Here is a 15,767-nt window from a genome sequence, read left to right as displayed (position 1 = left end):
CTCAGAAATTCACTGAAATAAACATTAACTTGATCTTCAATAGTAAAATGTGAAACCAATAAAAGATGACTAGTAAGAAGTGCCTGGGCTACTCCTGCTTCACACCCGTGGCTACATTTGCATTGCAGATTGTGGGTATTTTGCATATCTCTGTCCAGGCTCCTCCATGATGTCCTGCCTGGTTATAAGTGTGTTGTCTGCACTGAAGGCTTCAGAAACAAGGCTCTGACTGATCAGGAACAATGAAGGTGATGATAACATCTCAGTTCTTCCTGATGCTGCTTCTCTGGATTCATGGTAAGAGCTGTGTCCGTGGGCTGTGCTTTATGGACCAGAGAAATACATCTATTTCAAAATACAGAACGTGTCTGTGATGGGCAGTATATTTATTTGTAAAGGATTCAGATTCTGTAAATTTGGTTGGCTGATTATTTGTTTAAATAATTGTCTTTCTGTGTTCAGAGTCCAGAGGGCAGATTGTGCTGACACAGACTCCAAAAGTCCTCGCTGTGTCCCTGGGAGCCACCATCACAATCAGATGTCAGGCCAACTCATCCGTCTACAGTAATTTACACTGGTACCAGCAGAAGCGCGAAGAAGCCCCCAAGCTTCTCATTTATGGGGCTACCAGCCTCCAGCCCGGGGTCTCAGACCGCTTCAGCGGCAGTGGATCCGACACTGACTACACTCTCAGCGTCAGCAGGGTCGAGACCGAAGATGCTGCAGATTATTACTGTCAGCAGACTTATAGCCTCCCGTGGGTTTTTGGCGAAGGAACCAAGCTAGAAATCAAACGTGAGTACATTTAATTTGATCTGCAAGGTTGAGCAGTGTACAACTTCCTTGGAATGTTTAAATGATAAACTAAATAGCTTTGGTATTTTGATGAATGAGGATGTAAGCAGAGGATTCTTTAAATTTCTAGTGAATATACATTTAGTGAAACCTACCTGTAGCTGAGATGTAAAAAGGTAGAAGAAGCATCGTTACCTAACAAAATGGGATTTTGTATAAATGTAGCTAACAATGGAAAGTTTTGTTTTTTGACTTGTACATTATGTGATAGTAAATGTCTTTCGCAGATCTCTTTGCCTGTCTCTGGTCATTTTTCAAAGTTATCACTGTCAAAGATGAAAAATGACTTTATGATGTAAAATAAAATGTTCTTAATACAAGCATGTCCCCTGGAAGGTATACATTTTTCTTGTATACAAAAGCATTAACTGTAAAACGTACTCAATTGAAGATTGCTCATTTCAACCAGTCCTCAGGTGGCATTTTCTGTCTCCTGATGCCTGTACAATACGTTCTCCACACTGCCTGTAGTTTGCATTTCTTTTTAGATGCACTTTTTAAAAGATTATCTCTATATGCTCAGCACATATGGAGCACATTATCAAAGCACCTTACTTGACCTGTTCTCAAAGACATAGCTTCTGACCGACACATATGTACATCTGTTTTTCAATGTATCACTGCACAATGTTCTAAAATAGGTTTTTAATAATGGGGGTAGTAAGCATCCATAGTTACCTACTCCTCTGCTACTTTGCAAAGGGTTTTAGTACAGTGCACCAAATACAGTGAATTACTGTGGTGAACTTTTGGCGAAGGAACCAGGGTAGAAATCAAACGTGAGTACATTTAATTTGATCTTCCAAGTTGTTGAGTGTACACCTTCCTTGGAATCTTTAAATGATTAGCTGAATATCTCGGTATTTTGATAAATGATGATGTTAGCAGAAGTCTATTTGCTTTTCTAGTGAATGTACATTTAGTGAAGCCTACCTGTAGTGGCAAGGTAAAAGGAAAAAGAATCAATGTTACAGAATAAATTGAAGTTTTGCATAACATAAGCAAGCAAAAAAAGAAGGGAAAGTTATGCTTTTTGTCTAGTACAGAATGTGACTGATGGCAAGAATATATTTTTACATTTTCTAGTAAATGTCTTTCTCAGATCAATATACCTGTCTCCAGTCATGTTTCAAAGTTATCACTAACAAGGATAAAAAATAACATTATGATTTAAAATAAGACACTTTTAAGACAGCATGTCCCCTAGAAGATGGAGCCTGCTGAATTTCCAGCTGACCAGTTGCACATGGTTTCTTTCTACAGTAAACAGTTGTACATAAGGATGTTTAAAGTATACGTGTGTCCCATCAAAAGGACATGGGAAGCTGTACTGGTTGAAAAAAACAATTAAAATAAATAAACACCATGAGAAACTGATGCAGGTCAGATCCTGCTAAAATATTTGACATATTAGTTATTATATCTGATAAACTGATAAGCTACTGAGAGGACAAGCACAATTGATTAATAATGCTAATTAGCTGAAATTGTCACCACACAGGCCAGCTCATAAAACTAACTGAAAATCTAAAACATAGATTGGTTTAATGTCAGCACTAAGGGCCATATGCACGAACACTTTTTCCCATAGACACAGAATGGGTAAAATTATTTGCTACATCTGGCCCTAAGATCTGATTGTGCTTAAATGTCTCCTCTAAAATATGCATGTGCATTATTTAGATAATAGAAACCTGCATGACATGCATAGTGGGATACCTGTAGGTTTTTGTAAGAGTAGTGTGTCTGCAGCACACACAGTGGTTCACTTTTGGAAAGGGTACCAGAGTTGAGATAAAACGTAAGTAATTGTTTTACTTTTCACAAACACAAAATATTTCTTAACATCCTACTTTGAGTAAAATATGAAAGTAAAGCAAAATATGAGTGCCTTAGACTTCCTTTTAATCTGATAACACCATCTTTGAAAGTGTACTTTTAAATGTTACTTGCATGTTCCATGTCTCATGCAGAGAAACATAACTTGTAGATGTTGCATTTTGGACCTCCATCCATGGTCAAACAGCTGATTTTATTCTTTAGCAGAGTGTAGGGTATAATTGTGGTTCAATTGTGTAGAAAGAACTATAGCTGAAATAAAATGTAAACAGCATTCTGTATCTTTATGTTCAAACTTTTGAAACATTCTAACTTTTTTATGAGACAAAAATTAATCATTTGATATTTTTTGTTTTGATAAATAAATTATTTTTTCAGAATCCCTTTCTAAAATATTTTCCCCTCCATAACAGTGTTTGATTTCCCATGTTTTAGAATATGGAGTATGCATGTTTAACAGCGAGCTTAGATTCTAGTAAAACACTGTAGTTCACTTTTAGTAAAGGGATCAAAGTTGAGACAAAATGTGAGTACTTTTCTGTTCTAAATTAGTTTTAAGACATAAGCATACAACATAAGTTTTTTATAATAGAGTTTATTCTTGACAAATCCTTTTAAAATACTAAAACCTTCATATTGACTTTAGGTTTTCATGATACAGAATTAATTCTATGTGAATGTATCATCCACTTCTAATGTCACTCAATACTTTTTGTGGTATATCTGTTCTGCTCTACATTATCATTTTGGTTCATCTTCAATAAGGAAACCAAGGATAGTAGAAATAGTAAAAAATAGTACACGTTAACCTTTATTTTTAACAAATGTTCAAAAAGTAATACTTGTAATTGTAAGGATGTACAAATAGAGCAAAATATAGAAATGTAGACTTGTATTGGTCTAGTAATAAAACCCATCTTCACAAGTCCAGTGTTACGCTCCTTAGAATTTGTAGAGAGGATGGGTTGTAGTTAGACACTGTGGTACACCTTTGGTAGAGGAACCAAGGTAGAGATAAAAAGTGAGTACTCTTTTATGATTTCACTGCTAACCTTTTGAAAAGTAGGCATTTTATATGATGATGATAAACAACCCACTCTTTAGTCATTAAACACTTTTAACAGCCTACAGACATTATATTGTAGAGAATATGGACTAAGTGAGTTAATTATCTCGAGTTACATTCCTCTGATTAATTGCTGGACCTAATTTGTATGGTGGTTGTGCTCCTAGTAAGCGTTGTGGTATTCCATTGGTAAAGGAACTAAGTTTGATATCAATTGTAAGTGCATTTCTAGTGCATTCAAGTTGAATATTTTAAGCTGGGAATGCAACAAAACATAGACATTTGAAATAGTTTTGTTTTGAATAAACATTTTTTGTTTACAAATTCTCCAAAGTATGTTTGGATTTCTAATGTATTTCTGGAATACTTTCCACATCAACAAAATGTGAAGACTGTTACCTAAAATATTTTAAATAGTAAAAGTAAGAGTTTCATTGCCTGTGCCATTTAATCAAAAATTAATTTAGAATAATGCTGGTATGCCCTTTCGAAAAGTCACAAATTGAGGAGTTCAACAGCAGTCCCATAATCTGAACACTGTTAATTGAAAGCCCCACTGTTCTTTTGTAGTTTTTCATAAAAAATAAATCATTGAACAGTCCTGCTTGTCCTAGAAGATAAAATGTAGCTGTGTTTAAAGGAAGCAAATTTGACTAGTTCTAGTGTTTCCATCAAAAGGAAATGTAAAAAGCAGAAGTAATGGGGAAACTCAATGCTTTATTGCCTGCTTTAAGGTATTAAAAGGGCACTCAGCAGTAATTTTAAACATTTAGTTCAAAAACCATTTATTCATAGGAGTTTGACTGAAAAACACCTAGTTAAAAAAACCTTTAATTGAAAAACAAAATAAACTTAAACGTTCTCCTTTACCACACTTAACCAATTCTGCGACCTCACACTTAAATTGGCTAAGGCTGGAGTTCTATTAGTAAATCTGGTCATCTGAAGTAGTGGCATGATATAATAACGGACATTGTTGAAATTAAGATGTTATTGACATGAAAATACAGCCTTTTAGAAATAGTGTTTAGCTAAAGGTTTTTGAGCTTAATGTTTTCAAATGTAAGGCTGAATATAACATACTTATCCTAGCTAAATTATTTTAGCAAAATGTAGTTCACACTACAACTTTCAAACTACTCACCAGGATTAGGCAAAAAGAGAAACAAATGGTATGTGCATCAATTTTGCTTAGACTACAATGGCACTTAGAAACATAGTTTGCTACGGCCAAACGAATGTGGAAACATGCATTTTGTTTCACCAGATCAGCCAGCAAGACTATACATATAGTTAAGGAAGCACAAAGCAAGCATTACAAACCAACAACAAAAACAAATATTTCTGCCAGTAATATTTAAATTATTTTCTTCGGAAACTGAAAGAAGAATGTAAACTAGTTTTCTATGCAGAAAGGCTCCATTTAAGGATATAATTAGTGATCAAATACTATATAGCGTTGATTTGAGCTCAAAGATAATTTACTAACTCATTAGTCTGAGAGGATTCTGACTGGTTAAATGTATCCCAATTTATAAAACAAACAGACCTTTCTTAAGGGCACTTAACAGGCTATGCTATCATGGAATGGGGTTTATTTACAGTGGAAGTCACTTTTGCAGAACAAGGCACAGATGGGTGATCAAATTAGAGTACAATTATTCCACCTACATAAAACATGGTGATACTGCAGTCACTGGTGAAATGGTAACAAGGTTAGTACAAACATTGCCAAAATACGATATTGCAAATAGATGCAGTTGTTCATCTAATAAGAGAACACAGGCTTAAAATGGATTTAGGTTAACAGAAAATATTTCCATATTATGATTATGTTAGGGAACAATGCAGGCAACCAAGCATTGGCACATGCAGTACATATGTTTAGAATGTTTTATTTTGAAATCAAACAATCACATTTGGCAACCTGTAGATGTTCTATTGGTAAACCATGGGATGTTAGCTAACCAGCCTTGGTTTGAATGGAACATATAAAAAATTCAATCAAGCTTTATCTTGAGCAGTTTAGGAAGTAGCATAAAAATTAGGTAGCTTTTCAGTGTCATGCTCTTTGAAATATAGTTCTATTTTTCAGAATAAGAAACTAATCTAATATAGCACTACAAACTCCACTTTTTCAACTGGAGGTTATTATTACCCCATATACTGTACTCAGTTTACCAACCTTCTCGAAGAAGAAAGGCTGGTAAGGTTTGTTGGATTTACACTTGGGGCCTGACGAACACCGATTACTGTAGTTGCACGGGTGAAAGCTCAAGTCACCCGGCTATTCCCTGTGCATGAAGCATCTGGAGAGCCACTTTTGCATTGGTTATATGTGCTACTTTTAAATTTCCAAAGACATGGTGATATATTTTAGAAACCCATATATTATTTTGGTGCAAATCATCATTTTGGATTATGAAACGTGCTCTTTGGCACTTCAGGCACTTTCTTGCCCCACGGGTGTCCCTTTCCATAGGCAGCATTATCAACAAAAATTATATATATCTAATTGTAAGTGAAAGAAATTTTAAAGTAAAACTATATCAGTGGCTAAAATGATACCTGATGTGTCTTTGCCCCCCAAAAACAAGTGATCATGAGTGCTCAAACTCTAAAAGTGGCAACTAATTTCCTAAAAAGAGCACACCCACACCCCTGCTGTGAAGGGAGTCAGCTTCTTTAACTGAGATTTATAGTCTTAATGAGTGGTGCCCAGAGAATACCTCTTACTCAATTCCTGTTCTTGGCTCCTCTGCCTTTGTTTTTCAACCTCATACTCAGCCATCAAGAATCTCACTCTTCATATGAGTCCTCTTATTCCACCATCTTTTTTCCCTTAGAGCTTCCTTCTTTCCATACCCTGCTTCTTTTGTTCCTCTTTCCACCATCTACTCTGCATCCCACTTCCTATCCATCTTTACTTTCAACTCTGTGCTTAAAAGTGCCCTAAATTGACATTTAGCATGTTTGAACAGTCCTTTGGGGCATATTTATACTCCGTTTGCGCCAGAATTGCGTCGTTTTTTTTAACGCAATTTCGATGCAAAACTAACTCCATATTTATACTTTGGCGTTAGACGCGTCTAGCGCCAAAGTCCATGGAGTTAGCGTCATTTTTTAGCGTGGACACCTACTTTGCGTTAATTATATGCAAGGTAGGCGTTCCCGTCTAAAAAATAGACTCCGAGGCATGTGCGTCGGATTTATACTCCCGGGCAAAATTCACGCCCGGGAGTGGGCGGGTCAAAAAAAATGACGTACGGCCGCTTTTGCGCCGTTTTTTAGCGCCTGCAAAAGGCAGGCGTTAAGGGACCTGTGGGCTCTGAAGGAGCCCAGAGGTGCCCTCCCATGCCCCCAGGGACACCCCCTGTCACCCTTGCCCACCCCAGGAGGACACCCAAGGCTGGAGGGACCCATCCCAGGGACATTAAGGTAAGTTCAGTTAAGTGTTTTTTTTAATTTTTTTTGTGGCATAGGGGGGCCTGATTTGTGCCCCCCTACATGCCACTATGCCCAATGACCATACCCAGGGGACATAAGTCCCCTGGGCATGGCCATTGGGCAAGGGGGCATGACTCCTGTCTTTGCTAAGACAGGAGTCATTTCTATGGGGGTTGGGAGTGAAAAAAAATGGCGCAAATTGGGTTGAGGCGAAAGAAATGCCTCAACCTGACTTGCCCCATTTCTTGACGCCCAAGCCCCATATCCCCCTACGCCGGCGCTGCCTGGTGTACGTCGTTTTTTTTAACGCACACCAGACGGCGCCGGCGGCTAACGCCGGCTAACGTCATTCAATAAATACGGCGCCCGCATGGCGCTTCAGAATGGCGTTAGCCGGCGCTAATTTTTTTTTACGCAAAACTGCGTTAGCGCAGTTTTGCGTCAAAAAGTATCAATATGGGCCTTTATCTTTAGTCCCTCCTCCCTACTTTTGCAGCTGTTATTTCGCTCATGCGTCCTTCTCTACATATTCTTGCTATTTTCTGTCAGTGCTTCGAAGGATTCCATTGGTGATAAGATTTGGCCTTTCCATAGAAAACCCTCAGGAGAACAACATAGCGGTATCAGTGACAAACCTGAACCTGGGACACAATCTGTGAGCTACAGTCAATAAGTAAGGCAACAGAAAAAATGCACAATGAGGTTCTGTGTTACCTCCTACAAGTCTTTTAGATGTCGCTACCCAACCCACTAGCAGGCGCTGCCCCCGCAACCATTAAACTCTATGTTAAGCTGGCCTTGGAATGTACATTCTAAGACATAGGATGCTTAAAAGAAGAGATCTGAATTAGGAGTGGCTAAAATCACATACACATGTTCCTTAGATGATCATAATGAAATCAGTTCAAAACCTCTCACTCAATTAGCTCACTTATGGGACCCAAACCTTACAAACCATAAAGGAGTTGTGAAGTGTTTTTAGTGTTTTAGTGGGTTTTTTTTTTCCACTGGGTGCAATCTTTTTGTCTTTTTTCATTTATATTACAATTTGTTTTATGTATTTTCAGTTTCTTGATAGTCTACTCCTTTTGAGCTATTTTGGTACTTTATATGAGTTTAAGTAGCATCCCATAAGCATTCATGGTTATAAGAAAGCCACTTATTTTACAGTGCTAATTTTGCTTGACTGTGATGTGACACCAGGAGCAGTTTTGCCTACTGTGACAGCACAAAGTGTTGGCCAATGATCACTGATGGCATAGTGAAACTATCAAGATATGGAAAAGCCAACCATATGTATGCAAAATTAAATTCAATGCTAAGGTATATTGGAAAATTATTACAAAGATTAAAATCGAAGAAAGCAACACATTGGTAATGACAAACTGTGAAGACTTCTGAATTTGTAGAAGCATTTTTTTACTGTGTCATGCCAGTTAAACAAAGGTCTCTGTTTGTGTTAACAGGAGAGGATGCTGCTCCTTCAGTGTCCATCTTTTCACCCTCACAGGAGCAAATCAACGCGGGATCAGCCACCCTAGTGTGCATGATCAATGGCTTCTATCCAGCTGATGTAGAGGTTAGTTGGAAAGCAGATGGCAGGGTCATCACCAAGGACGTGAAAAACAGCCAGAACATGCCAGATATGAACAACACATACAGCCGGACCAGTAGGGTCACTTGGACGAAGGCAGAGTGGGAGTCCTTTGAAACTTTCAGTTGCGAGGTCACGCACAAGGCCTTATCATCGCCTTTCATAAAAACCATCAACAGGAGAGAGTGTTCCTAGAAGCAAAAGGGACAACAGTAGGAGCCATTTCTAGTCTTCATCAGCATATAATGTTACGTGAAGTGCAGTATCAATTCCTTTGCTATAAGTCAATGTTAGGTTCTTATATGTGCTTTGTCACATGAATACACCATCTGACCTAACTCTCTTCTTGACTGAATTTTCTACTTATATCAAATAATGTATAACCAGTAATAAAAAATATTCTGCTAATAACATTGCGTATTTCAATAGTTTGGAATTTCATTTGCTGGGACAATATGTAAAGTGGACAATTTATTGAATTATATTGTGAGTACAAAGCTCCACAAGGTGACTATCATGCAGAAAAAGCTTCAACCCCACACCCACAGATGACATTGAAAAACAAAGATGTGCCAGAGGAGGCCAGTGATCTATGCCTCCTCCCCCACATAAACTAGCACGTAGAAAGACCTCTTAGTTAAGAGTTGCCTAATAAAAGGCCAACATGATAGAAGCCGATCACAACAGAGAGAGTTCCAAATTAATAGTCAATAGCCTACATGGCTCATTAATTTGGCACAGAGATCATTTTTGTCATCTAAGCAGCCATTTGAAAAGTAAACTATTGTTGGTAAGGTTTCAGCTCTGTTAACATCAGTCACCTAAAGCTTTTACCTGTAATTTTGAACAAATTTCTGAGGAACACAAGTCCTCATATTCTCCTAGTCAGAATGCTGCGATTCGCTATTTATAGTACTTCGAAATGAAATGTGGAAGTGCTCCCGCTGAGCTCCATTGGAAAATGATTCCCACATTAATAGCTAATCCAATGTGTAGGAACCATACCTCACCCACATCACATCATATGCACTACTCACCTCACATCCACCGCCCTTAACTTGCATGTCCCCAGGGCCATTATCACAGAATCGTCACTAATGTCCTGTACACTGTTGCACGTTCAGTGTCACCAAGAAAGACCTATTCCCCTCTGTAAAAACCTCCCCATTAAGAACCAACCGAACACTGATGCTGCAAACCCTTGACCTAGCCAAGGTTCTCTGGTGGCCCCATTTCTGAAATACACTGTCCTACCATGTCAGGAACACCTCCAATCTCCTCCTATTTGGCGAGCTATCAAAGCAACAGCTACTCACAGTTGCTTTGGATTCACCACCAACACTATACCAACCCACATTAACTTCAACAGGTTAGCACTCAAGCCACATCCTCACTTTTAACATGCCTACACTCATTCATATGCCACTGCTATGGCACAGTGTGTTTTATGCTGAATTCTTGCAGATCCTGATTAAAAAAGAAAAATAACTTCAGCTGTGGCACTTTCTTCCTGAGGGTCTTCTCCCTGGTACGAATTTGACTTGACAACTAACAGATACAAAAATCACTCCACTTTATTACTGACTCTGCCCTTTGTAGCTCAGTATATTTGGACATTTTTCCCTCATTTTGACTTCAAAGAGCAGCAGGTAGCCTTTAACAGCAGGTGCTCTGAAGAACTTACAAATAAAAAAAAACTTCAACTGCCACTGTGAAAGTGCAGTGACTCCATACGTGTGCTCTGCAGCACAATGCAAAAGGAGGTTATATACATAAAATATACAATGTGTTAATAATTAACACCTGTGCAGGGGCCGGTGGCTGCATCAAAGGATGCCACCAACAAGTACAGTCAAAGTCCATAGCATAGAGGGGGCATTGAAAGCCATACAGTGCACCCACCCTTGTCGGTTACTTTGCATTCAAAAAAGAAACTGACTTTCACGAGAATTACAAACGCACAGTTTTGAGGAACATAGAACAAATCATTATGGAAAGTTATGAGACACATTTCAGTAAAGAAAGAGATAAGACAAAATATCAACTTAAGGGTCCGATATACAGTGCCATTATGCGGTCGCAAAAGGTGCATTTTGCGACAGCATAATGACCTTTCCCAATGTACCATCCCTATTTTGCGAGCCAGCATGCAAATACCAACTCCCAACACAGGGATTATGACTCGCAATTGGGAAGGCCCTGAGCGTGTCCCCTCCTAGTTTTGGTTGCAAAACTATTGCAGTTACCACCAATTTCAAACTGGTGGTGACTCGTTCTCAAACTGGTGGTGAATGGATGCAAAAATATTTTTTCAGAGCAGGTAGTGGTCCTATGGACCACTACCTCCTCTGAAAAAATTAAACTGATACGGTTCATTTTTCTTTTTTAAATGCATCCCATTTTCCTTTAAGGAAAACGGGCTGCATTTAAGAAAAAAACTGCTTTATTTAAAAAGCAAACTATGAAAAGACTACAATGCCCCCAACGGAGAACCAAAGTTATTTACTCATATTATAGCCAACATAAGTAAACATACAAAAATAGCCACTTTTATTCATTTACATATATAAACATTAAAATCTTATTTACAAAGTCATTCAATAAAGACACCCCATCACATGATCAAAAAAAGAGAAAAGGAAGGACAGACCAGTGTAAAGAAAAGTGCTCGTGATTAATAAGCAAAAGAGGAATAATCACTATCCAAATAATCCTAGAAATTTAATAAAGACAAAGAACAGCCGGTTGATTTTTCTTTTACTGCGTCAAATCAATCTCAAATTATATCTAGGAATATAACTCTTGCTTGTGCCCTTCCATAATATCCTGTGCAGAAACCAATCTCCAGAAGTGTAAATGGATTCATTTGTTCTGATAAAAAAGAATTAGCAATAGAGGAAAAGGTCAGAAGAATTAATAGGATAGATGACTCCCATCAGTTAGTCCTGAAGAAGACTGATTGTGGAGCAGTGATTTGGCCCAGGATATAAGGGTTCGAAACGTCAATGGATACTTTTTAGGCTGGATTGGTTTCGCCTTATACTATATGAGGTTTAGGGATCCTAGGCCCTGACGAATGCCCGAGACCTTCCTTGGCTCACTACAGCGGGCAAATACTTGTTGGCAATTGATTTCTAGATAGGCGACCCAGTGAGTCCTTGTTCTCACAGAGAGTTTTTTAATCACACCAGCAGACACCACGATTAAAAGTGTACTCTTACACAGGTGACTGTTTAGATGTGTTTTAAAGTATACCCTAGGTTAGCTGGATACCACATCTTTCCAGAACAGAAATAAATTCACGCACTCCCTCCTGTTTCTTTAACAGTGAGGTTGAGTCCGCCCAGGTGGCACTGTCCTACCTGGGTGGGGCTAGGTGGTCATATGATGAAGCATGACAATACAATCTCCTAGTCCGTAAAGGAAACACTCCCCACCATTGACACATGACTCTCCACAGCATTCAACAATCTTCACTCACCTAGTAAGGTCCAAGAGCTGCAGGGGATACTTCCCCTGTCACTAGCTCCTTAATAATAAGCAAACCCTGTATTCCTTTGTGTGTTTTTGGTTCCCTTACTCTTACAATGGTCTGAGTAAAGAATAAATTAGCAGCAAAAAGATATGTAGTTTATTTCTTCTGTAATTTGAAAAGTGATTTCCTAAATCAAAATGTGTCCCCCTAACCTATGTCTACGATATTCTACAATAAACGGGTCAACTATCATATAAACACAGTCAATGTGCTCTAATTTTAGAGATAATTATAGTGCATGGAAAAGGGATTTAGAAAAGAACAGAAGAGACTCCTGGGCAATTTGTCTCCTATAAAAATCCAAACGTTTGGCTACATTGTCAAATTCAGAGTACCAGGCATGGTTTATCTAGTAGAGAGCAGAAAGCAGGCATGTCTGAATGTTATCAGTCGTAGTGGTAACAATGCGCTACAGGCGGGTGTAGGGACTGGCCATACTAAAGTACTCTGTGCCTGGTGGCTGAAAGTCATGTGCAAAAGGAGCAGACTAGAGAAAAGCAAGAAGGCAAAAGGTGATACCTACTAAATCTTGAATGCACTTGATTGATCCAGTAGCAGGGTTTAATATAATGGGTGGATGCGCAGGTAACTTGTCAACTACCTTACATTAAAGTCATGGGTAAAACACAAGAGCAAGTCTAATACCTCATTCCCTACCATGCAAGTTGCACAAATACATCAACTCACCACACTCACGTGTATGCTCCTCAACATTCGTTCACTCGAAACACACCCCAGAGATATGGGACTGCTGCATGATTGCGTTCCTGGCCTGCTATTCCTTGCAGAAGCATGAATGAACCCAACCAACGGACTAGGCATAGCTACAGCCAACCCTACCAGCTACGGAATTGCCAACAAAGACTGCCAGGCAAGCCCAGAGATGGAGTTGCCATCATTTATAAAGATACCATGAGCTGCATCTTCTACATGGACAACCCCACCAACTACATGGAACTCGTCACGTTCAAGCCACAGATCATAGACAACTTCTCACTGGATGGAACACTTGTGTATAAAACACCACTACTCCGCACCAACTTTAGAAGCAACATCACAGACTTCATCACACCACACATCATCGACTCCAACACCTTCATCCTCCTCGGAGACCTGAACTTTGACCCACAAGACCGCACTGACAAAAACTCTATGGTCCTCCATGAGAGCATTGGAAAACACAGCCTCACTCAGCATGTGATCAGACAAACCTATGCCATGGCCATTAACTGGTCATGATTTCCTGCTCCATCACCAACCTCGCAGTCAACAAGCCAGTACTTTTGACCTGGACAGACCACATCCTCATTAGTTTCAGCATACCCAACCCACACCATCACAGACCTACTAACACTGGTTCCGGCTGCAGCAGTTGAAACAAAATCACAGAAGAAGACTGGTCTTCTGCCCTCTCCATGCAGCAGCCCAAGCACATGAGGAGCTTGCTGAAAGCCAACGAGAACTTCTACAGTTGGATCACTAAGGCACCAGTACCCCGGCTCCACTCAAGCGCAACACAACAGCAAGATCCCAGCCAGGCTAGCTGATATACAGAGGAACTCAGGCTAATAAAATGCCACTGAAAGCAACTGGAGCACAAGTGGAGAACAAGGTAAAACACTGTGGCCAAAAACATCTTAAAATTTGCCCTGAGATGCTGCAGTTAATAGATTCGGAACACCAAGTGGTCATCTCTTGCAAACCGTTTAACATATGCACAAACAGCACCAAGAAAATCATTGCAATAATCAAAGACTTCACCACACCTGCTGCTGCTTCTGCAATATCAATCCCTCACAAGACCTCTGCAACATGCTCTCAGAATATTTCTGTTACAGAATCTCCTCCATATATGGCAACTCTGACCCTCAGCTAATCACCCTTGTAACTCAACTTCCCATTAAGCTGAAGAACAAACCCTGAGCACTTAGCCTGCCATCATTTCTGACAACATTGCAGCTACTATAAAGACCATCCACTCGTGGGCCCTATCTGACCCTTGCCCCCATCACAAAAGACTCCTACCTATCACTGAAGCATTGACACCAGGAATCAACATCTCCATTGACTCAGAAACATTACTGGACACCTAGAAACATGTTGCCATCACATCCTTGCTCAGAAAACTATCCACAGACTAAACCAAGCTTGCCAACTACAGCTCCATCTCCCTCCTCCCGTACCCAGTCAAAATCTCATCAACCGAAAATCCACCGACAACCTCAAGTACCACCAGCTCCTAGATGCCACACAGTTCAGATTCAGGCCCAACCACAGTACAAAAACAGTGCCCATTGCAGCCACAAATTAAATCTGTGTAATTGATAAAGGATACACATCAGCTCTGACTTTCTCCTAAACCAGCTCTTTACAGACTCACACACCATCCTCATCAGACACCTGTGTGAGATCAGTATCCAAGGACCCTCTCTGCCCTGGATCTTCTTAACCCCTAGGGTGCCTTGGACGAGGTGACCTCCTCCAAGGCACCGGTTCCCATGTGCACATCATGTTCCCCGACCCCCCACCCCCCCTGTGACATCAGGGTGCGATCGCACGCTGATTTGTCACAGGGCCTCCTCCCATCGTGCTGGAAGCTCAGCTTCCAGCGCGATTGGAAGAGAAATGCTTTGCATTTCTTTTCCGATCACGTGGGGGAGGCCCAGAGAGGCTTCAAAGGGAAGGAAAGTTATTTCCTTCCCTTTGAAGTCTCTCTCTGCAATCCGGATTTTGAAACGCCCAATAGACACCAGGGATTTATTTTTTATTTTTGAAATTGTCATGAGGGAGCGACCCCATGGGCAAGGGTCACTCCCGGGGGGCATTTTTTTGGAAGGCCTTTTCTGCCCCCCCCCGGGGCAGAAACCTCTAGGCACCAGGGATCATTTTTTTTTTTTACTTTTTGTTTTGTTCTGTTTTTTAGGAGGTGGGAAGTTACCCCTTAGGCAAGGGTGGCTCCCCTAGGGGGCAAATTATATTTAGCCCATTTCTGCCCCCTTTGGGGGCAGATTGGCCTATTTTTATGAGGATTTTTTTTTGCGCCAATGTCACGCAGGGGGAGCAGCCCCGTAGGCAAGGGTCGCTCCTGGGGAGGGGGGTTGGGGGTGTGGTGTGAAAATTTATTTTAGGCCATTTCTGCCCCCCTGGGGGCAGATCGGCCTATTATTAGGCCGATCTGCCCCCAGGGGGGGCAGAAACCTATAGGCGCCAGGGCAATTTGTTTTTGTGTGTATTTTTTTGTTTGTTTTTTTAGAGATGGGGAGCGACCCATTAGGCAAGGGTCGCTCCCCTGGGGGGCAAATTATATTTAGACCATTTCTGCCCCCCTTGGGGGCAGATTGGCCGATTTTAGGTCAATCTGCCCCCAAGGGGGCAGAAACCACTGGGCACCGGGGATTTTTTTTTTGTGCCAATGTCACACAAGGGTAGCG

General features: G+C 40.2%; 1 gene segment (V, D, J or C); it reads left to right on the top strand.

The window, feature by feature from the left end:
• The first annotated feature begins 193 nt into the window (after positions 1–193).
• LOC138250141 (Ig kappa chain V region Mem5-like) lies at positions 194–9,214 on the top strand. The segment is given in 3 exon segments: positions 194–297; positions 463–795; positions 8,674–9,214. Coding segments are annotated over 3 exon segments (711 nt in total).
• The last annotated feature ends 6,553 nt before the right edge of the window (positions 9,215–15,767 follow it).

Source organism: Pleurodeles waltl, chromosome 1_2 (genome assembly GCF_031143425.1).
Source record: "Pleurodeles waltl isolate 20211129_DDA chromosome 1_2, aPleWal1.hap1.20221129, whole genome shotgun sequence".
NCBI classification, from domain to species: Eukaryota; Metazoa; Chordata; class Amphibia; order Caudata; family Salamandridae; genus Pleurodeles; species Pleurodeles waltl.
The sequence above is the reverse complement of the archived record's forward strand: the minus strand, read 5'-3'. Positions and strand labels throughout refer to the sequence as shown.